Source organism: Aspergillus candidus (assembly GCF_002847045.1).
Source record: "Aspergillus candidus strain CBS 102.13 unplaced genomic scaffold BDW47scaffold_19, whole genome shotgun sequence".
Lineage (NCBI taxonomy): Eukaryota > Fungi > Ascomycota > Eurotiomycetes > Eurotiales > Aspergillaceae > Aspergillus > Aspergillus candidus.
Window position 1 is genome coordinate 151,036 of NW_020194024.1, and position 27,940 is coordinate 178,975.

At 52.7% G+C, this 27,940-nt stretch overlaps 8 protein-coding genes across 8 annotated transcripts; 4 read left to right on the forward strand and 4 right to left on the reverse strand.

Moving 5' to 3' along the window:
- Positions 1 to 191: 191 nt before the first annotated feature.
- BDW47DRAFT_131323 (putative C6 transcription factor) lies at positions 192 to 2,719 on the reverse strand (the record flags this gene model as incomplete). The annotated part of the gene is made up of 4 exons (XM_024817286.1): positions 192 to 1,155; positions 1,213 to 2,327; positions 2,397 to 2,529; positions 2,605 to 2,719. 4 exons carry the CDS (start codon positions 2,717 to 2,719, stop codon positions 449 to 451), a joined length of 2,070 nt encoding a protein of 689 aa, XP_024672504.1. The 3' UTR covers positions 192 to 448.
- Positions 2,720 to 3,227: 508 nt separating this feature from the next.
- BDW47DRAFT_23326 (SDR family oxidoreductase) lies at positions 3,228 to 4,643 on the forward strand. Its single transcript, XM_024818528.1, has one exon. It carries the CDS (start codon positions 3,567 to 3,569, stop codon positions 4,518 to 4,520), a length of 954 nt encoding a protein of 317 aa, XP_024672505.1. The 5' UTR covers positions 3,228 to 3,566; the 3' UTR covers positions 4,521 to 4,643.
- On the reverse strand, positions 4,644 to 7,098 carry BDW47DRAFT_23325 (DUF3292 domain-containing protein). Its single transcript, XM_024818527.1, has 5 exons — positions 6,766 to 7,098; positions 6,503 to 6,712; positions 5,932 to 6,443; positions 5,642 to 5,869; positions 4,644 to 5,572 (listed from the first exon to the last, which is right to left on the reverse strand). The coding sequence occupies exons 1-5, from the start codon at positions 6,982 to 6,984 to the stop codon at positions 4,768 to 4,770; spliced, it is 1,974 nt and encodes a 657-aa protein (XP_024672506.1). The 5' UTR covers positions 6,985 to 7,098; the 3' UTR covers positions 4,644 to 4,767.
- Positions 7,099 to 7,273: 175 nt separating this feature from the next.
- On the forward strand, positions 7,274 to 9,544 carry BDW47DRAFT_23362 (crossover junction endonuclease MUS81). The gene is made up of 4 exons (XM_024818529.1): positions 7,274 to 7,690; positions 7,745 to 7,914; positions 7,968 to 8,380; positions 8,428 to 9,544. Exons 1-4 carry the CDS (start codon positions 7,593 to 7,595, stop codon positions 9,517 to 9,519), a joined length of 1,773 nt encoding a protein of 590 aa, XP_024672507.1. The 5' UTR covers positions 7,274 to 7,592; the 3' UTR covers positions 9,520 to 9,544.
- A 75-nt stretch (positions 9,545 to 9,619) lies between these two features.
- BDW47DRAFT_104930 (putative copper resistance-associated P-type ATPase) lies at positions 9,620 to 13,791 on the reverse strand. Its single transcript, XM_024812445.1, has one exon. It carries the CDS (start codon positions 13,470 to 13,472, stop codon positions 9,705 to 9,707), a length of 3,768 nt encoding a protein of 1,255 aa, XP_024672508.1. The 5' UTR covers positions 13,473 to 13,791; the 3' UTR covers positions 9,620 to 9,704.
- A 672-nt stretch (positions 13,792 to 14,463) lies between these two features.
- On the forward strand, positions 14,464 to 17,116 carry BDW47DRAFT_23380 (transcription factor TFIIIB subunit BRF1). Its single transcript, XM_024818530.1, has 3 exons — positions 14,464 to 15,100; positions 15,155 to 15,363; positions 15,419 to 17,116. The coding sequence occupies exons 1-3, from the start codon at positions 14,680 to 14,682 to the stop codon at positions 17,033 to 17,035; spliced, it is 2,247 nt and encodes a 748-aa protein (XP_024672509.1). The 5' UTR covers positions 14,464 to 14,679; the 3' UTR covers positions 17,036 to 17,116.
- Positions 17,117 to 18,593: 1,477 nt separating this feature from the next.
- BDW47DRAFT_23387 (sugar transporter-like protein) lies at positions 18,594 to 21,174 on the forward strand. Its single transcript, XM_024818531.1, has 10 exons — positions 18,594 to 18,965; positions 19,030 to 19,229; positions 19,298 to 19,596; positions 19,660 to 19,930; positions 19,992 to 20,007; positions 20,079 to 20,156; positions 20,225 to 20,341; positions 20,411 to 20,549; positions 20,622 to 20,751; positions 20,847 to 21,174. The coding sequence occupies exons 1-10, from the start codon at positions 18,878 to 18,880 to the stop codon at positions 20,994 to 20,996; spliced, it is 1,488 nt and encodes a 495-aa protein (XP_024672510.1). The 5' UTR covers positions 18,594 to 18,877; the 3' UTR covers positions 20,997 to 21,174.
- Positions 21,175 to 22,415: 1,241 nt separating this feature from the next.
- glfB (UDP-galactofuranose transporter) lies at positions 22,416 to 24,848 on the reverse strand. Its single transcript, XM_024812446.1, has 6 exons — positions 24,349 to 24,848; positions 24,213 to 24,280; positions 24,167 to 24,172; positions 23,879 to 24,096; positions 23,414 to 23,821; positions 22,416 to 23,354 (listed from the first exon to the last, which is right to left on the reverse strand). The coding sequence occupies exons 1-6, from the start codon at positions 24,480 to 24,482 to the stop codon at positions 22,971 to 22,973; spliced, it is 1,218 nt and encodes a 405-aa protein (XP_024672511.1). The 5' UTR covers positions 24,483 to 24,848; the 3' UTR covers positions 22,416 to 22,970.
- Positions 24,849 to 27,940: the final 3,092 nt, after the last annotated feature.

Consider the following 27,940-nt stretch of genomic DNA (forward strand, 5'->3'; position numbering starts at 1 on the left):
ATGTCAGTTCCAAAGGACCAAGTCGACTAGTCCTTCCTTGCTGCTTTACATTACATACTTTTTTCTTTTCTTTTTCACTACTTTTCCCTGGAATAAAATATATTAAAAAGAATGAAATACACCGGGCAGCCATGTTACACTGGACGGCTGGGAATTCGGTAACCCCATCTCCACTTCTCTATTATGTACAGAGCGAGACCTGCTGCTCCTGTGTGAGTGTTACTGTTTTACTTGCTGCCGTGTGTGTGGTACATACATGCATCCACCTACATACACTGTCCCCAGCTCCAGCTTTAGAGCTTACCTACTCTCAGACGGATGCGCTCGGGCCAACCTATTCAACTCAATCTCAACACAGGCAATGTAATAAACCATCATCTTGATCTCCTATCTAGTAGAATATCGATCAACCTTCATATTATTTATCTATACCTTGTATATACCAAAGTTACTGCGCCAAAAACTCAAAATTGGCCATGCTCGGATCTAGCAGATTCTCATCCAACCCAAACCCGTACGTCCCTACCATGTCATAGATCAGGTCCGGCGGCGGAAACCCCTGCGCCATGGCATTGGCTCCACCAGGTACATCGCCATCGGCCCGGTTCACGGTCCCTGCCCCTGACCCTGCACTCCCAGCCGCTGCCCCGGATCCCGGTCCAGCAGCAGCAGCAGCGCCCCCGCCCACGCCCCCCTGCCACGCCGTATCCCACGAGTCGAACCGGTCGAGCATCTTGCCGAGCCCGCGCGCAATATGCCGCGTCAGGTGTCGATCACCCGCGGAGACGCAATTGAGCAGCTCGATGACGCGCTCAACGAGTCGACGGACCTGGCGGCCGTCGATGCTCAGGTAGGCCGAGTTCCAGTTGACGGCGACTTTGAGCAGGAAGACTGCGGAGAAGGTCACCATGGTGTGTGTGAAGATCGGTACGCCCACGATGGCGTCCCGGATGTCGGGCTCTTCGAGGACCATGTTTAGGCAGGCCATGGCGGACGAGATGGCGATGTTGGCGGCTTCTTTGCGGTCCATGGAGAAGACGGGGGTGTTGGTTGGGGAGAGGGCGCGGAGGGAGAGCGAGTTGAGTTGGAATTTGGCGAAGTGGTAGTGCAGCACTACGCCTTTGGAGGGGTAGGTGCGGACGTAGGGGCTGTCGCCTGGTTTTGACTGGTGAGTGGTGAGTTCGGATTGTTCTGGTCTGGAGATTCACTTACTCGATCGGGGTTGCCACAGGAGTCGCCATTGATCCAAGGCCACATTGTACACCCGCAGCTGGCCGAAATCCTCTTCCGTCAAGGCCTGTTCCGTGTCGCTGCCAAACACGCGATACGCCTCCGTCAGGATCATGAACAGCGCCACTTGCGCGATCAGCCGGATATCGCCCGGGACCACCATCGGAGACTGCAGGAACGACTCGTAGTTCTTGATCGCCACGTCCTCGTGGATGACGGGAGGTCGCCCGTAGGCAATGCTAAAATGGTGGTCGCAGACGTAGAGCAGGTACCAGAGCTGGGCGCGCTCGTACTGATCACCGTGGCCGCGCATCATCTTCTGGTAGCTCTGATGGAGACCCATCTCCGTCGCGATTCGCACCGCGTGGCCAGACAGCTTCCAGCTCAGCTCGGAGAGCCAGAACGCGCCCACGCACAGCCCGCGGATGTCATCCAGCGTGTGCGCTCGCGTCAGAGACATGTCGGACACCAGCGATACGTACTCGCCGTAGCACCGGTTCAGCGTTTCCGTCCGATTGGGGATGTGCAGGGCCGCCACCGTGAGGACCGCCGCGGAGAGGAGGGTTGACGCTCGTCGGACGGATGTTAGATCCCGGTGGACGAGGATGATTCCTCCCCAGAGGAGCTGGTTCATTGTGCGGCTGAAATATGCGAATAGTTCTTCAGCTTCGTGGATGGAGATCAGCCCTCGCGAGATGAAGTCCTCCTCCAGCAGCGTGAGCTTGGGCTGTTGCACCGGGTTATGTCGTAAGTCGCGCAGCTTCGTGACTTCATAGAGACTGCGCATCGGCGCCGGCACCAGCTCTTCTCGGTCTCCAAGGTCCGGCTCCTGGGAGGCCTCCCTAGTCACGTCCATCACAGCCCCTGGCTCTGAATGATTGACGTGGTTGACGTGGTTGGTCTGGTTCAGGTTCATCTTCGTCTGCGACCCATCGAACGTCGAATCGCGACGGTAATGCGACGAGGCGGGACTCGAGCCATTCTGACCGCCGTCGTTGGCGAAATACGTTGACAGCTCCGGGAGTCCGTTCTGGCGCAGTAAGTGTGCCACGGCGGTTTGAAGTTGCTGAATGGTGGCCGCCGCTTGAGACTTCCATCTAGCACAACAACTCAGAACCACCTCACCAAACGATTGAACCTTATAGATAGAACCAGAAATCACTCACACTCCATCGTCGTCGACGAACTTCTGCGAAAAGTCATTGACTATGCATTTGATGCCACTGCGCATACACTTGTTGCACGTAGCTTCGCCCGGTTTGAACTCGCAACGGATCTTGTGACGCTTGCACTCCGCACCTAGATGCGTTCAGTTCAGAACATGCACCCCGCACGATCCACCCACCATCCTCGGTACGGGTTACAAGTACTCACACGCGCGGGCTTTGGAGATCCTCGGGACCGGGGCCCGTCCGTCCGGAGCAAGAGACGCACGCCGGTCATCTTTCCGAGGGGACTCGAGACCGACGTCCGATGAAGAGCGCTTCATAATGGAGCTGTCCTAGAGGATGACTGGAGGGTATTGGCTAGGGGAAATGGGAGTGATCGGGGATGCTCCGGGGGCATCATGCAGCCAACCTGGGACTGCAGTTTGGGACGGATACAATCGGCATGAAAGGAAATTGGAGGAATCCGATCGCGCAAAAAAGCAATTAATCCTAGACTTGAGATCCGGTTGGTCTGGAAGGGTGAGAAATCGAAAGCAGTACGCGATGGGAATGGGAAGGAGGAGAGCAGAAGAAAAAGCACTGGTTTCATTGAGGGGGAGAAATCATGGATGCGAAACCCCGCCTTTCTCTAATAAGCGCCCGGGGGGTCAATGGGCTTCCACATCCTTGTTTTCTTCATTGGATAGTTGGTAGGATTTCTATATTCTTTCGATTAATACTCAATTGTTCTTATTCTGACAGTCTAGTCTCTGATTAATCACCAAGTCAATTCTCTATAATTAGAGGATTCAGTACAATCCCCAGAAATGTTGATTGATGGGGCACATCGCATCGTCTTATTGGAGGAAGTCTTCCAACCCCACCCCCATACTGTTGAGTCTGGCCACAATGTCGAGATATCTGACAAGCAGAAGATCTCAACAGCTGTCTCCCATGAAAAAGACAAAATCGAGAATACAATGACTTTCTTGTCTTTACCTCCTTTGCCTGTTTATCCCCTCTGGGTAACAACGGGTCAAGTCCGGTGGGGAAGCTGGACCTCGGACTTGATGCGAGCCCCACCCCCGACATGACGATGGAATAACAGGGTCAACAACAGGTCCGACATCTTCTTAAACCACTCTTCTCCATCTCCAAACCACTTCTTCAATTAGTATCATCTACAACATGCAGATTCTCATCACCGGTGCAGCCGGTTTCATCGGCCAGCTCCTCGCCAAAGAACTCCTCAACGACCCCTCCCACATCGTGACATTAACCGACATCAACGAACCCCCCATCCCCAAAGGCGCCAAACACCCCCAGAATGCACGCACCGTGACCGCCGATCTCCTCAAAGATGCCCAATCCGTCGTGACTGACTCGCTAGATGCCGTGTACGCCTTCCACGGCATCATGTCCTCCGGCTCCGAAGCCAACTTCGACCTCGGCATGAGCGTCAACGTCGATGCCACCCGCAATCTGCTCGAAGTGCTCCGCAAAACCTGCCCCGGCGTGCGCCTGATCTACTCCTCCAGCCAGGCCGTCTTCGGCCAGCCCCTTCCGAAAGTGGTGGACAACACGGTGATCCCCACGCCGCAGTCGTCCTACGGCGCGGAGAAGATCATCGGCGAGACCCTCGTCAACGAGTACACGCGCCGCGGCTTCATCACGGGCTTCACGCTTCGCTTCCCGACGATCTCCGTCAGACCTGGCTTGCCCACTGCCGCTGCGTCATCGTTTCTGTCAGGGATGATCCGCGAGCCGCTCAACGGGCAGGAGTGTGTCATTCCGCTGGAAGATCGGTCGTTCGAGTCCTGGATCTGCTCGCCCCGGACTCTTGTCCACAATCTGATCGTCACGCTTTCCTTGCCGCCTGATTCCATTCCTCCGCATATCCGCCAGATCAGTGTTCCGGGTATCTGCGTGACGATACAGCAGATGATGGATGCGTTGGAGGCGGTGGGAGGCAAGGACAAGCTGGCTTTGCTGAAGGAGAAGGAAGACCCTGTTCTCCGGCCGATCTTGGATTCGTGGCCTACCCGTGTTGACAATCAACTGGCCATGTCATTGGGGTTCAAGCGCGACGAGTCTTTTGAGCAGGCGGTCCGGGACTATCAGGTGGAATTGACTCAGCAATGAGGGTTGGGTCCGGAGGTTGTTAATTCGTATACAAGCTGTACATATGTCTGTAGTCTCGTGATGATCCATCGATAGTCAATCAACGAATACGCATCATGATATTACCGTACAGGGGTTAATATAGTATCACACAACTATACAGTTCCAGTTTGATCCTGAACAAGCCCACTTAACCAAACGAAGCGCACAACCATCCCAGCATGGAACAAGCACTAGATCATCCCCGAGTGAACAAGAGATATCACCATCAATAACTCTCCCAAACCTGCCCATCAATCGCCACCAACCGATTAAACAAATCATTCCTCGTCTTCATAGCAGTCAACTGATACCTCTCCTGCGGCCCCTTCCCAACAATAACCAACCCATCCACGACCTCCTTCCCACCAACCGCCCACCCAGCCGCCAACTTCCCCTTCCACCCCAGCCCCCCAATCTTCCTCAACTCCACAATATCCGTAACCGGAAATGCAAACAACACAGACTTATTCCCCTTCTTGTCCCGCACACTCTGGTCCTCCGCCATCGACGCTGGATCCGTCGTAAAGTACATCACAGGCGGATCCTGCATCGCGTCGAGCATCACCGCGCCGCGTTTACCATGGTACCGCGCGTCGAAATGCACGGGGCCCCGCGGGACGATGGTCTGGCCTTTGCGTCGGAGGACACCTACGCGGCTTTTTGCGTGCCGTGACCCTACTGCTGCTCGGGCTCGGTCCACTGCTAGCTTGCTTTGGAGCCCTGTGGACGTGGTTCCGCGGAAGAAGTTGACTAGGCCTGACATGAAGGTGTGTTTGGGCTTGGGCTCGTCTGTGGCGGTCTCTTCGTGGGGGGTGGAGCCGGGCGGTGCGGGAGATGCGGCGTCGTGGATTTCTTCGTTGGAGGCTCCGAGTTGGAGATCGTTGGTGCTGATTCGGATGGGTTCTGATGGTGGGCGTGCGTCCTTCTGTTTGTCTCCGGGGGGTGGGGGAATGGGGGAGTCGTTTGCTTCGCCGCTGCGGAGGAGGGTTAGGGTTAGTTGGGCGTTTGTGGGGATGCCTTTCAGGAGGGAGCTGTGTGTGGATTGTTAGCATGGCTGAAGAGGAAGTTGAGTTGGAGGAGGGAGGGGGAGGGAGATTGACTTCTCTAGTAGCAGGCTCTTTCGCCAGAGTGGGTACTTGTCGTCCAAGTATTCCATTCCGCGCTGCATGACCGGGTCTCCGAAGAAACTGAACCCAGTCACCAGAGTAGTGCCCTTGACGAACAAGTAGCTAGATGTCACGAGCGACACTGCGAAAGCAAGAGCCAGGACGCACGAGAAACGTAAATAAGGCGTGAACGAAGAAAAGGGCGGCGTCGGCGAAAGCGCACTATCACCACATTAACAAATTAGGCCGGCAGTCCAACAACGCCCATCCGAGGCCATACGTACTTAGCAAACCGCTCATACGTATCAACAGTATCATTCACACCACGCATCAACTGTATAGCCGTATCAAACACGGCCGCCTTCATAGGCTGTCTCGTCTTGTCGTGCGTCTTCTCAGGGACCTCCCCATGCACAGAAGCATGCGCATCCGCCGCATCAGAAACCACGTCCATCACATCTGGGGCGGATTTCTCCATGGGCGCGTCGTCAGGCGTCCCTTGGTCATGTTTCCCTGTGACGCTGCCAGCTGCCACGCTCGCCATGCTGCTCATCAGGTTGCTGGCTTCTTTCTCGGCTGCTTCGCCTTTGAAGTTCTCCGGGGCGCCCGTGATGCTCGAGTGTGAGCCTAGGACGCCGGCTGTTGGTTTCTGCACCCCGCCTGTGTCTTTGTCGACTAGGGGAATGGGGACATGGGGGAAGAGTATTGATCTAGATGGAGGGTATATAACTAGGGCAAGGAGAACGCTGAATAGAGTGGGCGCGAGCAGGTCCAGAAACCATGCGACGAAGTAGACCTGCATCATACCGTTAGCCCCATGATAGTAATTTGAAGACCCTAAGAGCACCAGCATACAAAGCAAAACACCGAAGTCCGACGCGGCTCCCTCCACGATCGTAACCTAGCAACATGCTTGACAAACCCAGCAAGCTCCACAACAACAACAGTGTAGAACCGCTCTATAGTAGCGCGCAACTTATCCGGCGAGAAATCCTCATCGGCCGCGCGATTGAGATCCAGGCTCTGCGCAAGTGATTCGGGCACGCTTTTGACGCAGTATATTTGCTTTCTCAGGTCAGTATTCCTGCCCTACTGCGGGTGTCGATGTGGAGACACACTTTATTGAATCGTCTGATAAGCATCCAGAGGTCTTCATTTGACAGACCAGACACAATTCGCTTTTCGAATTCATGAGGAGATGCTCCCCAGCCAATGTCGGATGTGTTATCGATGGGGCCTACATGTGGTTTTTGTGAGAGGCCCTTTTCGTCTTGTTCGACTTGGGATAGGATGTGGCTGTCGGTTGGACCGGTGGGCTGGTTTCCTACCGCGTCCATATTACCTATTTTTGTAACAGCTGCTATTAGAATGGAATCTGCAAAGGAAGATTGCTTCAAGAAAAAGAGACCATTATATATTATAACACAAAATCAGGAAATATTCGCCCTGGCGAGTGTCTCAACCAAGGTATCATGCACGGAACCCGGACAACGACGTCATCAACATGTTTTTGCTGGAATATGGGCATGTTTGGTGTTACTTTCAACCAAGAAAAAATTCAAAAGACCAAAGCAATATTTTCAGTAATTGCTCCTATATCTTGGTAGATACAGACTCGGCCATTTCAAGAAATTTTGTCACCTATTTTCTTATACTGCTAGCATACTTTTAATCTGACCAATAAAAAGCACCAATAAACCACGCGCCACGAACGCCACAGTTCCCATGAGCCACAGTTCCCAAAGTGGAAATCCACGCGAAGCTCATTCATGCCGGGGGCGCGTTTCTATCTACAACCTCTTCTATACTCATCACCCTGCAGTTCAACACACTTTGAAAGGGGGATCCAATGATGATTGTCTCTTCTAAATTACCACTCGTTCATAGTCTCCTGGGTGGTTCTGATTGAGAAAACGCTCTCTAGCCGAGTTTGATCCATCAAACCATGGCTGACTCGGAGACCTGCGCGAATCCCCTGTTACTTGGATGGATCAAGGAATGGTTCGATCAGGCGCGAGAGCGTAATAGTAGAGGGGCTACGGTGTCAGTATCTGCGACTCTATACTTCTCAGCCAAATATGGCGCTGACGGTCTTAGATACAAAAAAGCGTACGAGTCTATGAAAGCATGCCCACTGAGCTTCCAGCATCCGTCGGAAGCGCAGCAGCTGAACGGGCTGGGTCCTAAACTTTGTGATCGTCTCACAGAGAAGTTGAAGGCCTACTGCTTGGAGAACGGGCTTCCGGAGCCGGAGCATCCTCAGAAACGTTGGTTTGCAGGTCCTGATAGAGAGCCATCGCAGCATTCTGACATTCTACAGAATCCAGCAAAAGGAACCCTAGAGAAGCCACAGAAGAAGTGGAGTCCCAGCCTGCGAAGAGAACGCGAAAGGCGAAGCCCTATGTACCGTCGTTACGGTCGGGTCCATATGCCTTGATCATCGGCTTATCGAGCCTCGAGGAGGATTCGTCGCAGAGCCTGACCAAGGCGCAACTGATTGAGAAAGCAGAGCCGTATTGCGATACCTCCTTCACGGCTCCGAGCGATCCAACTAAGTATTTCACTGCGTGGAGCTCCATGAAGACTTTGATCCAGAAGGATTTTGTTTATGAGCATGGGCATCCGCTCAAGAGATACGCTCTGACTGAGGAGGGGTGGGAGGTCGCGAAGAGGATCCGACAGACTCTTCCGGGTGGTGGCCAGCAGAACTCCATGTCATCGGGCATCTCTCAGGTAAGAAGTGTCTGGCTTGCAGATATCGCGGATTCTGACCCGAGTAGGATGCGAATGGCACCACTGCCGAGTCTCAAGAGTCGGGAGTATCCATGGCCTCTCTAGAGCCCTATGACGACAACGAAACCCAAGACCGTGACAACGACTGGGGAGGAGACTCAGAATATGATGGCCCCGTCACACCAATCAACCTCCCACCAGGAAGCTTCACCGTCCAGCTGGTCCTGGACAACCGCGAAGTCCGCACCTCCAAAGACAGAGACTACATCTCCAACGAACTAGACAAAAAGGGCATAATACCAGAAGTCCGCTCCCTCGAACTAGGCGACGCAATGTGGGTAGCCAAATGCCACGACCCGGCATTCCTCTCACAGCACGGCGAAGAAGGCGACGAGGTAATGCTCGACTGGATCGTCGAGCGCAAGCGCCTCGACGACCTCATCGGATCCATCAAAGATGGCCGATTCTACGAGCAAAAGTTCCGTCTCCGTCGCTCCGGCATCCGAAACGTCATCTACCTCATCGAGGAGTTCTCCGTCTCCCACGAGACGGGCTCCAAGTACCAAGAGATGGTAGCCTCCGCCATCGCGTCCACCCAAGTCGTCAACGGCTACTTCGTCAAGCAGACCAAAAATCTAGACGACACCATCCGCTACCTCGCACGCATGACCTTCCTCCTGCGCAGCATGTACTGTGCCTCGTCCGAGGACGACACCACCAATTCAACCACAACCACAACCACCCCGTCAACCCCTCTCAACCTCATCCCCAGCCGCCAGCTCTCCTCATCCCAGTCCTACCTCGATACCCTCGAGCGACTGCGCGCAGAAACCCCATCCGCGACCTTCGCCGTGACCTTCCCCTCGTTTTCGGCCCTCACCTCCAAATCGGAGATCCTTACCCTCCGCGACGTCTACCTGAAGATGCTCATGTGTACGCGGGGCGTCACGGGTGAAAAGGCGCTGGAGATTCAACGCAAGTGGCCTACTCCGCAGGCTTTCATCAAAGCGTTTGAGGGCCTAGAGCCGCAGGAAAGGGAGACGATGGTTTCGGAGGAACTGGATGCGATGGTCGGGCGGAGGAAGATTGCTAAGGTTTTGAGTAAGAAGATTGCGGAGGTTTGGGGGGAGGCTGGTTGATGATCATTTGTTTCTTATTGGCCTGAATGTTGTTAATGACTTGATTATTATGATATTAAATGACTTCGTTATCATGATATTAATGCGTACATGTATAATCCAACATCCTATCTCCATGCCAGCCCAAAATGCACCAAATGAACCACATACCCAACATGCAAACAGAAAAATAGAGAAAAAAAAGATCAACGCTTCCCAAACCCCACCAACCTCCTCAACCAATTCCAATCAATCCCCAGCGCAAGACTACTACAAACAACCGAAATACTACTCAACGCCATAGCCAGCGCAGCCCACACGGGCCCCAACCTCCAATGCATATCAACCATAACCATCTCGCCTCCCTCACTCATCCTCCGCTCATGACCACTAACAATGGGGTAAAAGACGCCCGCGGCAACAGGCACAAGAGCCATGTTGTACACGAGCGCCCAGGCAAAGTTCACGCGCACGCGGTTGAACACCCGCCGGCTGAGAACCACTAGGTTGAGAATGGAGTTCAGCTCGGAGTTGAGCAGGATGAAGTCTGCGGAGTTCATGGCTACGTCGGAGCCCGAGGCCATTGCTATGCTGACGTCTGAGGCTGCGAGCGCTGGGGAGTCGTTGACGCCGTCGCCGACGAAGGCGACGACGGGGCGTTTGTGGTTGGTGCTGGAAGAGCGCTGGTTTTCGATTTCGGAAGCGGTGAGAGTGGTGGAGGTAGAGAGAAGTCCGTCTTGGATGCGGCGGACGAAGTCGGCTTTTCCGGCGGGAGTGACGTTTGCGATGATGTTTGTGGGAGGGATGCCGATCATTGAGGCGACCGCTTTGGCGGTTGTTTCGTTGTCGCCCGTGCACATGTATGTTGCGACTTTGCGGGTTTTTTGGAGGTCGGAGATGACTTGCGCTGCTTCGGGGCGGATGGTGTCGGAGATGGCGAAGATGAGGGCTGGGGTGAAGGGTGGGGTGGGTTCGTTGCTGTCGGTGGTGGTTGGTGTTTGGCGGAGGGAGAGGATGGCGGTGGATTTTCCCGCCGCTTGGTATTTGGATAGGACGTTGGAGAGATTGAGGGTGTCGTCTTCGCTGAGTGAGACTACGTTCTCGAGGAGACGCTGGTTGCCAATTGCTGCTTCGTATTGGGTGGTTGCGGTCGTCTCGGACTGGTTCGTGGAGACGGTGAATCTGCCCTTCATTCCCTGTCCGGAGATCTCGTCGATGTCGGCGTCTAAGATCGATACACCGTTCCCCAGTTTCTCGCTGCAGAACTCGAAAATGGCTCGTGCGATGGGGTGGTTGCTGCTCTCCTCGAGCTTCCGCGCCAGAGCCCAGGCGGCCTGCACTTGCTCGGGGGAGGCGACGAGCGACTCGTGGTCGGACACTTTGAGGCTACCCCCCTCGGTTAACGTTCCGGTCTTGTCGAAGACGATAGCATCGAGATTGCTCGCTTCCTGAAACGCCTCGCCGCCGCCCTTGGCGAGAATGCCCTGTTTGGCAGCCAGGCCGCCTCCAACGAAGAGCGCCGTGGGCGCAGCAAGTGCCAGGCCGCAGGGGCACGCGACGACAAAGACAGCTATAGCGAACTCGAGACTCCAGAACGTCCAGCCCCCGCGCGCATTGTCCAGGTAGTCGGCGGGTAGAGCCCCCGACAGCCCCAGGGCCAGCCAGATCACGAAGGTCAGGATGGCGATCAGCGTGATCACGGGCACGAAGTGGGACGTAAGGATGTCTGCGAATCGCTCCAGCGGCGCGCGTCGGCTCTGGCCCTCGCGGACCACGGCGATGATCTGATCCAGCATGGAAGCCGCCCCGAGCGCAGATACCTTAATTTGAACGGGCTGTCCGACGTTCACGGACCCCGTGTACACTGCGTCGCCGGTTTTCTTGCTCACGGGTCTTGACTCTCCCGTCAGAGAGCTTTCGTCGAATTGGTAGGATCCGGGTCCGACGACAACTCCGTCTGCCGGGGGCGATGTGCCGTGGGGGATGCTGACCACGTCGCCGATCTCCAGTAGGTCATAGCTGATCCGCTGGATTTCGCCGCCTCCGGTGACCAACAGTGCTTCCGAAGGCCGCAGTTGCCCGAGCGCTGCGACCGCATCGCCGGTTTTGGCTTTACTGTACGCTTCGATGAGCCGGCCGGCGAGGATGAAAAAGGTCAGGAACACAACCGAATCGAAGTAGTTGGCGCTGTGGGTGTCGGACGATGTGTCTGCCAACGCATCCATGATCAGGACCGCTAGGGAGGAGACGTAAGCCACGGTTGTTCCGGCAGAGATCAAGAGGTTCATGCTTCCGAAGCGATAAAAGCGTCGGAGGACGGGTACACGACTGCCGGGACGCCAGAGAGAGTAGATCTCCTTGATGGCTCGCACGTGGAATAGATCGGCTCCGTATAGCATGACTGGGGTCGCCATGATGAGGAGAGCCCATTCTTGCCGCGAGACGTTGCCGGCCCATATGGGCTGCTCTAGGTACTTTCTGGTTTCGTTTTCGGGCGACACCAGAGTCATGAACACGATTCCGATCACAAAAGTTGGGATGACCACCAGCAAAACGAAAAGAAACCGTGCTAGCAGCCGGCTCTTTGCCTGTCGCTGCATCGCGCGCGAACGGTCCTCGATGCTGGGAGGGTGGTATACCGTCGCGACAAAAGAATCGTGCGCCTTCTCTGCGGCTTGAAGAATCTCTCTGACAGTGAACGACGGAGCATGGGGTGTGTAAGTGACCTTCAAAATTGGGTTCTTGACCGATAAACCGGGGTCCACGCGTATGTCCGGGAGTTTTTCGAGCGCGTTGTACACTTTTTCCGGGCAGTGGTGGCAGAACATGCCATCGATATGAATGGCGATTGACCTGGTCTCGGTTTCGTCGGCGACCGCAGCCGTTGGAGAGACGCTATTGACAGAGACGTCGTACCCTAAGTCCTCGACTTTTTCAGTCAATGTGTCCAGGTTATCGCGCCCCTTAAACTCGACTCTTCCGCCATGTGTTAGAAGATTGATGGAGACGTCCGTCACGAACGGCAGTTCCTGGAGACCTCGGGTTACAGCCCCAACGCAGGAGCCGCAGGTCATGCCGTTGATTGCCAGCTCCGCGACGAAAGTGGACGGCGGGCGTTGATCAGACGGCGAAGCCATCTCCTCGGAACTGACTTCATCCACAGACGCCTCGAATCCAATATCGTCGATCTGCTCAACCACTTTATTGATGTTTTCCTGGGGCCCGCGGTAGACCAACGTTGCGCTATTGGTCAGTAGATTGACGGTCACGTCGAGAACGAAATCGAGATGTTTGACTTCATCGGTGATGGAGTTGACACACGATGCGCAGCTCATTCCCCCGATGCTCACACGGGCACGAAATCTTCCATGGTCTTTCGGCGGCTGTGACGAGGGGGTGACGCGCATGGTGGCCGAGCCTTCAGCCGAGGCCGCATCCGAGACCTGAGGCGCCAGAGGCTCGGTATCCGACAAGCTGTTCCGCTCTTCCTCCGTTCGGTGACAGCTGGGCTGCGCCCTTGACCGGCTGATGCTTCGTTCCAGTGCGGCGGGGTGGGTCGAAGCGATATCGAGTTCTTCTTGTCGACAAGCGTCGCAATTCTCGGCGTGTCTTTGGGCGGATCGGTGGGAAACGGGCTGTGGGTTGGACTGGGGAGAGAAGAGGATGGAGTCTCGGGGGAGCCAGGACGAGGTATCCAAGTCGGAGACGATCGTCCCTTGCAGATCGTAGGTGGTGACATGATGGACCTCAAAAGCAGCTTGTATCAAAGCTGTGGCCAAATCGGAGGGCTTCGTGTCCACCGTGTGGACGGCGCGAACCTCATTCGTAAAGATGGAGACATCGAGCTCGATCAGCCCCGGGATCTCGTCGAGGACTTCTGAGATATATGCCACACACGACGAGCAATGTACATTGCTCACGAAGAAGATACTGCGGAGGCATTGGGTGCCCTGCTCCGCGAGGGCAGACATCATTCCGAGAAGAGAAGAATGTATGTCTTGAGGAAGACTTGTAGAGGGATGTTGTATTTCCTTTATGAGGTAAGATTAGTCACGAGGTTTATCGCAAGTTAAGTTATGGGTCCTGGAAGAAATGGATAACCAAGTTCAGATTTAAGAATGGATCTGACGGGGGATTCCTCTGCTTTTTATCCCCATCCTCCCGAAAAGATGAAGGGACGCGCTTTTTGTGCGTGTGGTGGACATGATTGAGCACGAGACTAAACGACGCACAAATCTCTCATTCCCACTTGGCTCGACAAGCCGGGGAAAGCTACAGAACGGATGCGGTGGCAAACTGGTCCGATCTTATCAATCATCAAATGACCTCATTATCTGAAGATCTCCGATCAACTAGTCCCTTTTTTTCTGTCTCTAGGACTGCTAGTTTTGTTCTGGAATCATGTTGGTTGTCTATGAGATATGTGGTAGTTCGTGACTATATCTGTGTGGTTTATATAGCGCTTCTCACCATAATAACTGACTTCGGAGAATACAAGCTCACACGGACCAACAGAGAAAAAGAAAAGTCAATCAAATTAATAATAAGAAGACCAGACTGTCATCCCCAGCATCATTCGGAGAAAAGAAAATTCTCGACATCTTCTCGATCGGACCCGGAGGGAATCGAACTGACAGCACTGGGGGTGGAGGAAACCTGAGGCAGACCACCCACTCACCACGTGACCCGCCCGCTGGACCACCGAGAGCCGGGAGTGCCTCAGGTTGCCCGCATTCTTCCAGCGCCATCCTCTCCTCTCCTCTCCGCGTCTTCGCTTCTCCCCATCTTCACTCTCTCGATCATCATTGGTATTGGATACTCTTCATCCATCCAGATCAACTAACCCTAGCTACGATCCTCGACCATTTGTCTACGAACTGCTCCTTTGCACTACATCTCGGAAGTCCAACATTCGTTCGTCGTCGTTCTTTCCCATCCACTGGTGGGGCCCTTTTTTCAACTTTTTTTTCTTATCCTACTCCCTTGGTGGCCTGAGGCATCAAACTCAGGACCGATAGAGTCGGACCCATCTCACCTTACATTACATGAATATGAGTCAGCGGTGAAGTGCTATTTCAATCATACCGACATAGCTTAGAAGGAGAAGACGAAGAAGACGGGAAAGATATAGAGGCAGAAAGGAAAAGATCGTCCCACTCAACGATACCAACCACTATCATAATGTCCGCGCCGAGACCTGGGCCTCGTGCGCCAATTCCGCCCAGAAGTGGACCGAGGGCTCCCATGGGTCGTCTAGCCAGTCTCAAAGCTCCCAACCCAACCCCGATTAGACGCCCCCAGCCAATCTCCCGTCCCCAGCCGGCCAGGCCGACCACTCATCCCAAGACTTCAACGTGCCCGAACCCCGGCTGTCCGGCACCCCAGATCGTCGAGGATGATGGCCAGAAGGTGTGTTCGGGCTGTGGTACAGTCATCAGCGAAGCGAATATCGTGTCCGAGGTGACCTTTGGAGAGACGTCCTCGGGTGCCGCCGTCGTGCAAGGTACCTTTGTCGGTGAAGACCAATCGCACGTCCGCAGCTATGGCCCCGGCTTTCAGCGCGGAGGTGCCATGGAGAGTCGAGAGATTACGGAGCAAAATGGTTAGTTTGTCTAGATCTCTTTGCTTGGGTTTACTCCCGCTAATCGGGCGATAGGTAATCGCTACATCAACCAGCTATCCCGCGCCCTGATGATCCCCGAAAGCGCCATGAAGGCCGCCGGTCAGGTGTTCAAGCTGGCCGTGGGTCTCAACTTCATCCAGGGTCGTCGAACCAAGACCGTGGCTGCAGTGGCCCTATATATCGCCTGCCGTCGACAGGATGGAAACACGGTCATGCTGATTGATTTTGCCGATGTCCTCATGGTGAGTACACCTCGAACCAACACCCGCTCAAAAGCCCTTGCTCATCAACGTCCAGATCAACGTATTCAAACTGGGTCGAACCTACAAAGCACTCCTGGATGAGCTGCGTTTGGGCGGGAATGTCTTTTTGATGAACCCTATCGACCCGGAGAGTTTGATTTACCGATTTGCTAAGCAGCTCGAATTCGGTTCCTCGACCATGCAGGTCGCTAGCGAAGCGGTGCGGATCGTGCAGCGCATGAACCGCGACTGGATGACTACTGGTCGACGCCCGGCTGGTATCTGTGGCGCCGCCCTGATCCTAGCAGCTCGGATGAACAACTTCCGTCGAACCGTTCGAGAGGTCGTTTATGTGGTCAAGGTGACAGAGATCACCATCAGCCAGCGATTGAACGAATTCAGCTCCACCGAGAGCGGAGAGCTGACCGTTGACCAATTCCGTTCGGTCCAACTGGAGAACACCCACGACCCGCCGTCCTTCACCCGAGCCCGGGAAGGGCGGAAGCCGTCGCGCAGCATCAAAAAGAAAGGCCCCGAAACGGCGGCCGAGATCGAAGGGGACCTACCGGAGGCAAGCGTGTCCATTCAGCCGAAACGTGTCGACGCGGATGGCTTTGCCATCCCGAGTCTCCCCATTGACCCCGCGTTGACGGCGGACAGTCGCTCGCGGCAACCGTCAGTGTCGTCAGTGTCGTCGGTGTCATCCGCGTTGGATGAGGCCACTCCCGAACCGGGCGAAAAAGCCTCCGGTCACGGGAAAAGAAAGCCACTGCCTCCGCCGACTCCCGATCAGATTGCCTCGGAGGAGGCGCTGGAATCCGAGATGACGGCGTTGTTGGCGAAGGGGTCGAATCTGCTCGATAGTAATACGGCACCACCTCGGAAAGTCATATCCGAAAGCATGGAGATCGATGCCTCCGAATTTGAGTCTGATCCCGAGGTTTCCAACTGCCTCCTGTCTCCCGCCGAGGTGGAAATCAAGGAGCGGATCTGGGTACACGAGAACAAGGATTATCTACGGACCCAGCAGGCCAAGGCGCTTAAGCGTGCTTTGGAAGAAGCCGATTCCGGCCCAGGCATGCATAAGCCCCGCAAGCGCCGTCGGGGTCGGATGGGGGATGTCACCTACTTGGAAGGGGAAGGGGAGGAGGGCGATGGGCGGAATTCCCGTGCCTCCACCCCTGCCGAAGCCACCCGCCGAATGCTGGAACGGAGGGGCTTCAGTAAGAAGATCAACTACCGTCTCCTGGAATCGTTGTTTGGGGAAGAGGGTGCCGACGAGGCGGCCAAGGCCAAGGTCGAGAGTCTCAGCCGAAGCCAAAGCCGCAGCCAGAGCGTGGCGTCCCGGCGGAGTGCCAGTATAGAACCCGAGGCGGCTATCAAACGCACTAAACTCACCGAGCCGCCGATGCCCGCCAAGACCGCCGAGTCTCCTGCTCCTGGGGCGCCGGGACCTAGCCCGTCCCAGCAGCCTTCTCAGGGCGGGACCGGAGCGGCCAATGCGAATGGAGAGGGCCGCGGCCCCGCAGGGGAAGCGGATGAAAAGCCGGATGACGACTATGACGACGATGAGGAGGATGGAGACGATGACGAGGACGATGGCGTCAACGCCGCCTTTTCTGGGCATTACGGCGATTACTACGATGAAGGAAGTGATTATGATAGCGATTAGGATCTGCCTCCCGGGAATTGGAAATACGTCTTCCAGGAAACCTTGGGGCATAATTCAAGACTCATAACACAGTTTTTCACACTGACATGGCCCTGTAATGAGATCCCATATAATGCGAGCGCCAGCCTTCATTCCGAATTCCCCATCGGGCTAGATCTGGTATGCCTCGGAAGATCAGGGAGCTGGGGACTATGTGCTTTTGGAGTAATCCCGACAGCGCCATGATCTCCACGGCTCCACCTCCACTTCCATCTCCACACTCCAATCCCCGGGCAGATCCCCGGAACTTCCCCTTCCAGTCACGCCATCGTGTGCGTCCCTGCGCTCAGAACAGAAGGAATTGCACCGCACGACCTACCAATTCTGGCCAACCGAATTCAACTGAATCATGCCAAGTGAATTACTCTCTCCAGGCTTTTTCTCCCCCTAAACTCATCTATCCCCGGGCCTCTTACATCTGTATCCTGATATCATCGAGTCCTATATTTGGGGATCTTCACGGAACCCTCCTGTCCAAGGAAGGGAAGATTGACTAGCAAGGCCTTGGTAATAACCACATGCCAGGACCGACGCTTCTTATGTATTGTACCAAGTAATCCTTCCAAGTTTTCACGGCAACGCGGTATCCTAGCATACATGGCACTTGACGCGGCCGATAACGAAGCGGAATGAGGTTCATGTAGCTTCATTTCTTCAGGCCATACACCTAGATCTCTACAGATGCGAAACATACTGCACAGCTGGATGACACATCTATGCCATGTGTATAAGTAACACATGATTTGCATCAGGCTGACTTGTGAGCGACAACCGGCGACACCTCGGGCCGAATCCTGGGGAGAGGCAAATTACCTCCCTGAATCTAGAAAGTCGCCCGTGTCTTTCAACATCGACCAACTCACAGGGCTGCATATCGCCGGGGACTGACTACCCGGTGCACGATGAAAGCCTCTACATCCTGTCCATGCCAATCCAGGGTTCTTCAACACAGAGCTTAATTTGGAACAGACGACCAGACTGGGGAGGATACGAATGTCGCCACCATCACAAGCTCTTGAAAACTATTCGACGGCCTTTACAGCACCATGACTCCAACCCCTCACACTATCAAGGCAAGGGATGGGTCAAGAATGATGCCGTGGGATTTGGGATGGATTTCAGGGAAAGAACCGTGCTTTTTCAGCAGGTCCTTGCTCGAGGAATTCCTCCAAGATTCATCGATAATGCCCTGACTACGCCATGGTGATCGTTTCTGGGTGTTTGATGCTCCCCCTCCCAGTATAGCGTCGAATGAGATCTTCGGCCGAGGCCAAAACAAGAAAGAAAAAGGCCCAAAAAGAGAGTGTTGAGCTGATCGCTGTGGATCATGTGGGATGTGAATATGAGAAACAGAACATGATTCGGTCAACCAGAAATCGCTGAGACAGTTCATCCCACCATCTGACCTCGCCTCCTGTGTTCCAGGCTGAAGATACGTGCGGTATTTTTGGTTAAGATTTCCGGTTGGTATGGGGCCCGCTCTGATGCCCACCTCCTAAAGGCTGGAGGGCTGGTGGGCAGGCAGCAGAGCTTGTCTGCCCTTGGGAGAGAGCGCCAGTCGTGTCGTGGCAGGGAAATGCCCCTTCCCTTGTGCCCATGGCTCTCGCCCATTTGCAGGCACGGTGGGTGGTGTATCCTCTGGGGCCCACCGGGGGACTAGTCATGATGATCCGCTATGTTTGCATGTCGAGTGCGCAAACCCCAAGCGCATTTAGATGTATTTAAACTCTTTCAACCGGCGTTGCGGCCTACCTCGAGGATGTCTTCTCACTCTCAGAATCCCACTCCCATTGTACTGTTGTCATGGCTGGGACCAACACGATGTATGGTCGAGGACTTGGCCTTCGGATGGCCATTCTGTTTACCTGCCAGGTAGCTTTCATCTTGTTCGGTACAGGCTCCCCTCCTTCCCTGCGAGGATGCGTGGATCTCACACAGGGCTGACCTGGATATAGGTTACAACCAAGGTGTATTCTCTGGGATTGTCCGAAATGAAGAGTTTCTCAGCCTTCTCAAGTACCCCAGCTCTGCCGTGCTCGGCATCATTGTGGCAATCTACAACCTGGGATGTCTCTTTGGCACGGTCGTTGCATTCATCTTGTCAGATAAACTGGGCTTTCGGAAGACAATGTGGTTTTCCATGGCCTGGATCATAGTTCGTCCCACCATGTCCAACTCTCTTCGATGAGAAGAATGGCGTGACTGATGAAACATTCCGTGCAGATTGGAGCAAGCCTACAGGCCTGCTCCTATTCCCAGGCTCAACTGCTCGTGTCCCGCTTTATTAGCGGCACCGGGACTGGGATCATGAGCGTCGCAGCCCCTGTGTACCAATCGGAGTTGTGCGAGGCAAAGAATCGAGGAATGTATGTGTGTAGTCAGCCTCTCGCCATCGGGGTCGGTATCGTCATCTCCTATTGGTTCGATTATGGTATGAGCTATGTCACAGGCTCCGTGAGCTGGAGGCTCCCTATTGCATTTCAGATGATCTTTGCGATAGTCGTGGTCATCATGGTCCGTGGGTAAGTTTGACCTGGTTTACTTTTTTGAGTGTCCCCGTGGTTAACCCTGCTTTTCCCCCAAAGTCTTCCGGAAAGCCCACGATGGCTGTACCGGTGGCAGAGACCCGACGAAGCATTGCAGGTTCTGTGCGATGTCCACGACCGAGCCGCGGATGATCCCAAAATTGTTGAGGACTCGCGCGGAATGTACAGGGCCGTTGAGCTGGACAAGCTCCGGGAGGAGTACAAATGGTCTCGAATTTTCAAAAAGGACGAGCTTCAAACGGGGCGACGCGTCCTGCTGTCTTACGGCCTACAGTTTATGAACCAAATGACCGGTATCAACTTCATCGTGGTAAGTCTCAGCATTCGAACCGAAGCGGGCAACACCATGGACCAGCTAACAGCCCATCTAGACATATGTCACATCGGGTAAGAATTCACAGATCTGAACGGCTGATGTCTTAAATGACTCGACAAATGATCTGACAAACTCGATACAGTCCTGGAGACCAATGTGGGCCTCGACAAGCAGCTGAGTCTGCTCCTTGGCGGCGTAATCCAAGTTATGTTTGTTATTGGTAGGTTGGAATTTGATGTGCACCTCTGCTATGTGGAGACGAACACCCGCTGATCATGACCCCAACAGGCTCCATCTACCCTACAATGTACTCGGATCGCCTGGGACGCCGGAGGCCAATGATGTGGGGATTATTCGGGCTTTTCCTGTGCATGATGATGATCTCCATTCTTCTCTCATTTAAGGGTACTCACCATCTCCGCATGCTTCTCCGTTTACCAGCCGGGTCTGAACTGACCTGACAACCTCCCACAGGAACGAGCATCGAAAAGCCAGCGGCAACCGCCTCAATCGTGTTCTTCTTCCTGTTCATGCTCATCTTCGGAGCCTCCATCAACTGCATCCCGTGGGTGTACAGCCCGGAGCTGCTCCCCCTACATGTCCGCGCAAAAGGGTAAGAGTTCCCCGCCGCATTCCAGATGTTCACCTCCCCTTGCGGGGATCACCACGCTAATGCTGAAAGCAGACAAGCCATCGCAATCTCAGCAAGCTGGCTGTGGAATTTTTTCGTGGCCATGATCGCGCCGACGCTGATCAAGGAGCTCGTCTGGAAGGGATATCTGATTTTCATGTGCATGAATTTGATTTTTGTCCCGGTAAGCCGTCCTTATGCATACCTGATGTGCATTATATTTATATGCACTCTGGGATCCGGATCCATCCCATAGAAAGAAACTAATGACGGCGGCAGATCGTATACTACTTCTACCCCGAGACCGCCAATCTCACCCTCGAGGAGATCGACTACCTCTTCATGGACGGCAGCCAGCCCGACAGCCAGCCCGACCTCCATCCCGACGCGAAGGAGCCCGCTGTCAGGGAAATCAAATGCACAGCGTAGGCTCACACGGACTTACACATACTGATTACGAATTTATCACGAGAATCGGCAATCAACGAATCGAATCCAATCAAATCGATACAAGTCTCACGACCACCATAGATGGGCGTTCATTCATTTTTTACTTTCCCTTTTCTATTACATGTCTACTCCTCGGAGTACTATCCCCTCTCTCTCTATATAATATCGAGTGCAAATCCACTGTTACTATGTTTGTATTTATGTTTAATAGATATACACATCTATAGGCGTCGGAAATGAAATACTACACTCGTCCCCACACAACAATCAATGGAAACTGGCATCCAGTCCAATCATACTTTACCTAGCTACCTAGGTGGGTACCTAGCTGTGGGTAAGTAAGTGTAGTGAAATGAGTGCAGTGTGGTATGTATGTACATACCACACACACACCCTATTCTTCGCGTGAAGTGATGCGGAGGGATCGAGATCTCTATCTGTCTGTTTCTTTGTTTCTTTCTTTCTTTCTCACACCAGCCACATACAGACATGCGCATACACCAACTAGACTTATTGTCAGTATTGTCTAAGAGGATATATTCATTCCCATATGTAGGCATTGCTTTCCAGTGGGTTTATTATATAGTCATAATTTCAAATGCGCTTCAAATAGGTATTGATGCCTATCCACCTATCAAGATCTGTCTTGAATATACATACGAATAGAAAAATCCAATATAATATAATCAATATACCAAAATGTAAAAGGATCTCCCAGCAACTGGTAGCTAAATAACGACCACATTTCAAACTGTTAAGAAAACCAGCCTCAACCAGGAATGGAAACCCAGCTGAGACTGAGGCGAGTCAAGTCACAGCATACCTAAGCGGGCAGTGAGTAGTACAGGGGGGAAGAAAAGTAAAATAAGATAAAAAATAAAAATAGAAGTATAGAAAGAGAGACAGAGGCAGAAGGGAAGACTAGAAAATCAAGGCATCTACTTTCAAGGGATAGGAAAAATGAGGAAAAGAGCCGAGGCTTACTTCTACCTACCTACTACTTACTACCTACCTATTTATCACCTACTACCTATCATTGGTATGCGTACATCCCAAAATATATCTTTGTGATCAGATAGGTAGTAAGGAGTACTCCGTACCATGGCTCTCTCCACCCGCCAGGCAACTACAGTACCCGCCCCCGCCACCGGCCGAGTTGTGGCAAAAGATACTGTATAACTAGTCCATTGGTTCTCAGTGCTTACTGGCCATTTTGGTCTCTCGGGAATGCAGAGCGAGGCAACCTAGGCAAGGAGAATCATGTTTAATCGTTAATACAGTAGCATTATTTTGTATTGTTCACTCCGTGGCCAATACCCTCTATACTCTGGATGCAGGTCTACCGCGCATGTAATCTAGAATCTACGAGTCAATATAACTACACTAGAGACAGAAAAATTGGAAAAAAAATGGGTAGTCTAATTTTGAATATCGCTGGAATAAATAACAGGTAGGACCAAGAAATTGCAAGACAACCGAGGTTCATACACCAGAACCGCGTGAACATCAAATCCAATGCGTCTAGTCAAATCAAGGATACAATCAAGCCCCCATCCCACGCGGGCTGACACCATAAACAAAGATTCCCAAACTGGAATCACACAAAGTCGTATCAATCAATCAAAAGGTGGATTCGGAGCCGTAGCTGCATTCCCTGCATGAGGCCACGCTCCGCCGTCCTTCCGTTCTTATCCTCTCGGTCGACCGTGACCAAGAGACATTATCTTAAAAAAAAAAAAATAGTAGATGGCCAAGTGGATGAACAAACGAGGCCGGGAATATGAAAATATCAAAGGAATGTAAATGCTGAGTAGGATGTTGTCGCTTCAAACCCACCAAGAGTCCCGTATCCCTCGCTCGGCAGGATCGCTTCGTTTACTCCGCGTCGGGGTAGCAAGGGCTGAACGGATCAGACATGGAGACTCAGTGGCGCGAAACCATCAAGGTACCCGTTTACGGGGTGGCAGGAGGAGCAGCAGGGGGAGCACCACCGCCCAGCATGCCCTTGACACGGTCGACCTGCTCAGGAGCGTAGTTGGGGCCCAGGGAGCCGATGAACAGGAAGAAGATGAGAACCACGGCGCCGATGATAATCGACTTGCGGCGCACGGGGTGGTTGACGCCAAACTCGGCCCAGGACCGGTTGGCCTGGCCAGCGTAGTCCTTGATCTTGTCGGCGCCCAGCTTGTAGTAGACCAGACCGATGAGGGCAATGGAGTAGCCGAAGAACTGGGTGTTGGAGACGGGGGTCTGCCAGAGCATCATGGAGGCGGCAACCAGCAGGATATCCTTGAGGACACCGCAAAGGGTCATCACTAGAGACGAAGTCTTGCCAATCTACACGGATGGTTAGTGGACCCGAGTGCGATTTGGTAGGAAGGGACGCGGAAACATACCAGGAAGACGACGGAAACGTTCAGCAAGAAAGCAGTGATGGCGTTAAGCATGAGCGTGGAGACACCGACGTTCTGGATGTGGCCCCAGGTGACGTTGGGAACCTCCAGGAACAGAGCGGTCACACCGTTCATGACCGCGCAGACCGGAGCGAAGTAGTACAGGGAAACCAGAGGATCCATCTTGTACTCGGCGGAGCTGAGCAGGCGCTGGACCATGACGAGACGGATGGCCTCGAAGATGATACCGCCGATCTGGAAGAGGAAGCCGACGAAGACGAACTTGATCTCACCGAAGGAAGCAATGACAACACCGACGACGATCAAGGCCACGTTCATGAGAACCTTGAGGTTGACGGGCGCCATACCCATGCCCCAGGTAGCCAAGAGCACGGCAACGGGGGTGGTGGCCTAGATTAGAGTATGAGCACAGGACCGACTAGCTTGCCATTCCATGATGGGACGCACCTTGAGCATCTGAATGAATGCAACACTCAGATACAAGTAAGTCACGTTGCCGCAGATCAAACTCAGACTGAAGAAGAGACCGATGGGGACGATAGCGCGCAGGTAGACCCGGCCGGTCATCTTCACGGTTTTCCGGCCATCGAGAAGGGTGGTGGTACGGGCGAGGAGCTGGGTCATGAGCGTCGCGAAAGTCAAGTGCCAGGTGGTCAGGACAATGGCTAGATGAGGGGTTAGAGTATATTCGAGTCGTATTCAAGGAAGGAAAGCATACGGAAGCCTATCAATCAGGGAAGTTAGTCTCTGTATCCCGCGGAGTTGGGTGGATTCCACTTACGGAAGTTGGCATAGTCGAGGATATACTTGTTGAACAGGATGACACTGGAACTCAAGGTAATCCAGGCGCTGGCGATCGGTCAGTACAGCGCATCCCACGATGTCTTTCGAACCCCCCCATATGTCTATAGACTCACCTCACGTAAACGGCCGGGTGGAACGAGGCCTTGGGAGGTTCCGGCTTCTCGGCGGCGGGATTGACGGTGGGGAGAGACGGCTCCGGGCGAGAGACCTCGCCGGAGGTTCTCACCTTTTCACCATCGTTGCTCATTTTGGAGATAGAGACCTGGTCGGACAGAAAACGTTGGAAATCGAAATTGCGGGGCCTTAACAGGCTACTCTGACCAAACTTGGAGGAGGCCACGAGAGAGGTGATTAGAGGGAGGAAGGAAGAAGGAGGATAATGATAGTACTAAAAAGATAAAGAGGTAAAGAACACGGAAGAAATGAAGACCGTAGGGGCGACGGTAAGAAAAGAGTGAACGACTGAGTTGGTCTGAAAATGGAAATCGAAAAGAAAAGAAAGAGACAAAGAGAAACAGGGCGACGCGAACGGAGTGAACCGGTTAGAGAGGAGGAGGAAGGATGGAAGAGAGAGAGAAAGTGGTCTGGGGGAAGAAAAGAAGAGGGATTGAAGACTGGTTTGGGTTTGGATTGGAGTCTGGGAATGGTTAAGGTAATTACTTGGGTTATTTTAGGATTGTCAACCAGTCACAGATAATATTATATTATAATCATAATAAATAAATATAATAAAATATAATACAAAAAAATACAAAATCATCCATATAGTAGTAAATATAATAAAAGAGGGTCGGGGATCCGCAGTACCAAGAGCAAGTCTAAGAGACTCCAACAGATCGTGGCCCAAGATGGGAGATTTCGTTGGTTACCTTCTTTACACTTCTTGGAGAGAGAGAGATTGTGCCACCGAGTAACTACCAGTGACCACCAGTAACTACCGGACCTGGAGTTAGTCGCAGTCCCTGCGGCATCCGAGGCATGTAAAGCTGCAAGCAGCAGGTCTCCACCGTGCTTCTAAAGTCTTATCAAGGCATTTTTATTTTATTTTATTTTATTTTTGAAAGAATTATCATAGCAAAGTACATATTTTTCAAAAATGTTGAGGAGATAGAAGTGAATTATTAGATCAAACGGGGTCAGTTGAAGAACCGGGATTGGAAACAGATCATTCAGGACATGATCGACAATATACTGATACTTTCTGTAGATTGAATTCCCCCTCTGAATGATGCCAGTGGTGATATGAAAGCGTCTCAGCTGTGTATCCCATAAATTACTCCCGGATGGTATGAAACCACTATCAGGAAAGACTGTCGGCCAGTTTCGAGTTCTGGCCACTGTCCTCCCTGGCACACTTCCATTTAGCCTGTCGAACATCCCAGCCCCCCGACAACCCCCCAGCCCCCGGTGGGGAAAACCAGAAAAGTAAAAAAGGTGAGGTGGGTACGTAATCTGTGTAGGGATAGATCGATAAATGGATGAGGCGGTCGTACGGGGTGGTACATATTCAGTACGAGGTGGCGGTATTATTCAAACGACCGAAGTACTCTCGGTGTATTGTACGTATACTATATGATACTCCATTATCTAGTTAGTTTGTCAGGGGCAAATAACGAGTGTGGTAATCTGGTACCGGTATGGTCAGGACCATACATACACGTAGACATCTGCACCCCCGTTCCCACTTGGCCAGCCTTTTTCGCCTCATTCGGTCTAGTCCCAGGGTTCTTCTTCTTTCCCTCAAGTCGGGACTTACGTAGCCCCTGCCTGTGCCTCTTTTATTTACTTTATTATATTGTTTTATATTGTTTTTTTTTTTTTTTTTTTTTTTTTTCATCTTCACTCTTGTCTTTTCCTTTTTTTTTTTCTTTATTTTAATTTTTTATGCAGAGCTCGACATCAAAAGGTACTTCAATAGTATCATGTCTCCTATAGCCCCTCCAGGTGTAATCACTGGTGGGTCGTCACCAATGCTCATCACTCTATCTAAACTAACTTCTCTCGTGGCGAGAATTGAACTGGACAGTGGTGTCAATCTCCAGGTCCCCACTGCCTCTCCACCGGGTGTGCCCCCTTTTCCATTGTCTTATTTGACGGCCACATATTCTATTTATTCTTGGTAGTACCGTGGTTCTGTTTTTTTCTAATTTAATTTCATTGTATTTTCCTTTTTTATATCCGTTGCCTTTTCTATCGCCTATCAAAGTGTACTTGTAGAACATTTGGTTATCTTACCCTAAGAACAACGGTTAATGTGATAGATAGCCCGATAGCGCCTGGCCGATCAAACCATCTACAGTCAACCGACCGGAAGATAAAATCAAATAAATATTGATTTAGTCTAACTAAACCCCCCCAAGCAAGCAAATGGACTGTTGATCCAAATTAACACTGACTTGTTTGGCGCTAGGGTGCATTACGCAAGCAGTCACTCTGGTGGCTTCCCAGCCAAGCAACTCAAATTACCCGCGTTCAGCGGCCACTTGTTCATAGCGTCGCCGCCGATGTTCCCTGGCCCTGGGGTGGAGAATGCGGCGATCTGATGGCTGATGGGCTTAAAACTGCCGTGACCTTGGGTCAATGGCGTTTTCAAGAATCGAACTTGCTTGCTATACTACTAGTCGCTAAGTCGAGACTCCAACGCCAACCCCGGCGACTTTGCCCTAAGCACCCACTACCCAGTAGAACTACCACTATTACTCCGTACATTTCTAGGTGTTGTCAGGAACCCTCCTTTAGTTGAACTTCCATTCGGGGATCGCTCGTGGGTCCTCCGGTCCCTTTCGGGTGACGTCCGGAGCACCGTCGCATTTCCATTTCCATTCCCCTTCTTCCCGATGTTGACAATCGAGACAATGGCTATTGTGACTTTTGAGGTTTTGTTGGGTTCCACAGTCGCATCGAGGGTACTCCGTACTCAGTAGAATATTCAAGATAGCCTGAACGGGAGACGGAAGTCTATTCAAAAAGAAAGGTAAATTGACCAACCACAATACATTAGGAGTTGAATCACCGAGTAGTAACAAGAGTAAGCGTCATGTATTCCACAGAGACAAGACGAAGCTTTCCCTCCATTCCTAGTGGCTGGGGATTTCTGTTGGTCTCATTGAACACCTTTACTAACTACCTAGTACTCCGTACAACCTCGCCCGGATTCTGGAAAGAGATCTGCCGCTGCCTTCCGTTCTCAGAAGGATAATCAGTGGGACTCCGCTCATGGGTTCAGCCCACAAAGTCTAGCCTCTTTCGCACAAAGCGACACCTTGCAAGTTCTATTCCATCTCTTCCCAGAGCCTGACGGATCGAAAACTGGTGATGATCATTTACCCTATCGAATCGGCGTGGACAATTTCCCTCCGTGCAACCCGAAACTACGGAGTAACTGCTGGTCTTTTCGAAAAGTAGTCCTGTCAATGGACGACGTATCAATTTGATAGCCGAGGGAGTGGACAACGTGCGACTCGGGGGGGGAGCCATTGGTGGCGACTGAGTCTGGAGATCTTCTGGCACAGTATGGAAAGATCCGGGATCGGCTCTCACGTACCCTATTTCAAACGGTCAAGGTGTTCTATCTGACGATAAAATCCTTCGAAGGGGTTTTAGAAGCTTCCAAGGCGATCCCAATAATTCATCTCCGTTACTTCGAGGGTAACTATCCGGGAGGGCAGAGGGACGGTATCCGGGCGGTGTGGGGTTCAGGATGGA

Excerpts from the sequence above, each read along its gene's own strand:
- BDW47DRAFT_104930 (XM_024812445.1), bottom strand. The coding sequence starts at position 13,472 with ATGATGTCTGCCCTCGCGGAGCAGGGCACCCAATGCCTCCGCAGTATC.
- BDW47DRAFT_23325 (XM_024818527.1), bottom strand. The coding sequence starts at position 6,984 with ATGGACGCGGTAGGAAACCAGCCCACCGGTCCAACCGACAGCCACATC. Across the intron at positions 6,444-6,502 it reads GGACTTCGGTGTTTTGCTTT|GTCTACTTCGTCGCATGGTT; the intron begins GTATGCTGGTGC and ends GGTATGATGCAG. Across the intron at positions 5,573-5,641 it reads AAGAGCCTGCTACTAGAGAA|CTCCCTCCTGAAAGGCATCC; the intron begins GTCAATCTCCCT and ends ATCCACACACAG.
- BDW47DRAFT_23362 (XM_024818529.1), top strand. The coding sequence starts at position 7,593 with ATGGCTGACTCGGAGACCTGCGCGAATCCCCTGTTACTTGGATGGATC. Across the intron at positions 7,915-7,967 it reads GCCGGAGCATCCTCAGAAAC|AATCCAGCAAAAGGAACCCT; the intron begins GTTGGTTTGCAG and ends GACATTCTACAG. Across the intron at positions 8,381-8,427 it reads TGTCATCGGGCATCTCTCAG|GATGCGAATGGCACCACTGC; the intron begins GTAAGAAGTGTC and ends TGACCCGAGTAG.
- glfB (XM_024812446.1), bottom strand. The coding sequence starts at position 24,482 with ATGAGCAACGATGGTGAAAAGGTGAGAACCTCCGGCGAGGTCTCTCGC. Across the intron at positions 23,822-23,878 it reads CATTCATTCAGATGCTCAAG|GCCACCACCCCCGTTGCCGT; the intron begins GTGCGTCCCATC and ends ACTCTAATCTAG. Across the intron at positions 23,355-23,413 it reads ACGTTTCCGTCGTCTTCCTG|ATTGGCAAGACTTCGTCTCT; the intron begins GTATGTTTCCGC and ends CCATCCGTGTAG.
- BDW47DRAFT_23326 (XM_024818528.1), top strand. The coding sequence starts at position 3,567 with ATGCAGATTCTCATCACCGGTGCAGCCGGTTTCATCGGCCAGCTCCTC.
- BDW47DRAFT_23380 (XM_024818530.1), top strand. The coding sequence starts at position 14,680 with ATGTCCGCGCCGAGACCTGGGCCTCGTGCGCCAATTCCGCCCAGAAGT. Across the intron at positions 15,101-15,154 it reads AGAGATTACGGAGCAAAATG|GTAATCGCTACATCAACCAG; the intron begins GTTAGTTTGTCT and ends ATCGGGCGATAG. Across the intron at positions 15,364-15,418 it reads ATTTTGCCGATGTCCTCATG|ATCAACGTATTCAAACTGGG; the intron begins GTGAGTACACCT and ends ATCAACGTCCAG.
- BDW47DRAFT_23387 (XM_024818531.1), top strand. The coding sequence starts at position 18,878 with ATGGCTGGGACCAACACGATGTATGGTCGAGGACTTGGCCTTCGGATG. Across the intron at positions 18,966-19,029 it reads GGTAGCTTTCATCTTGTTCG|GTTACAACCAAGGTGTATTC; the intron begins GTACAGGCTCCC and ends ACCTGGATATAG. Across the intron at positions 19,597-19,659 it reads GTGGTCATCATGGTCCGTGG|TCTTCCGGAAAGCCCACGAT; the intron begins GTAAGTTTGACC and ends TTTCCCCCAAAG.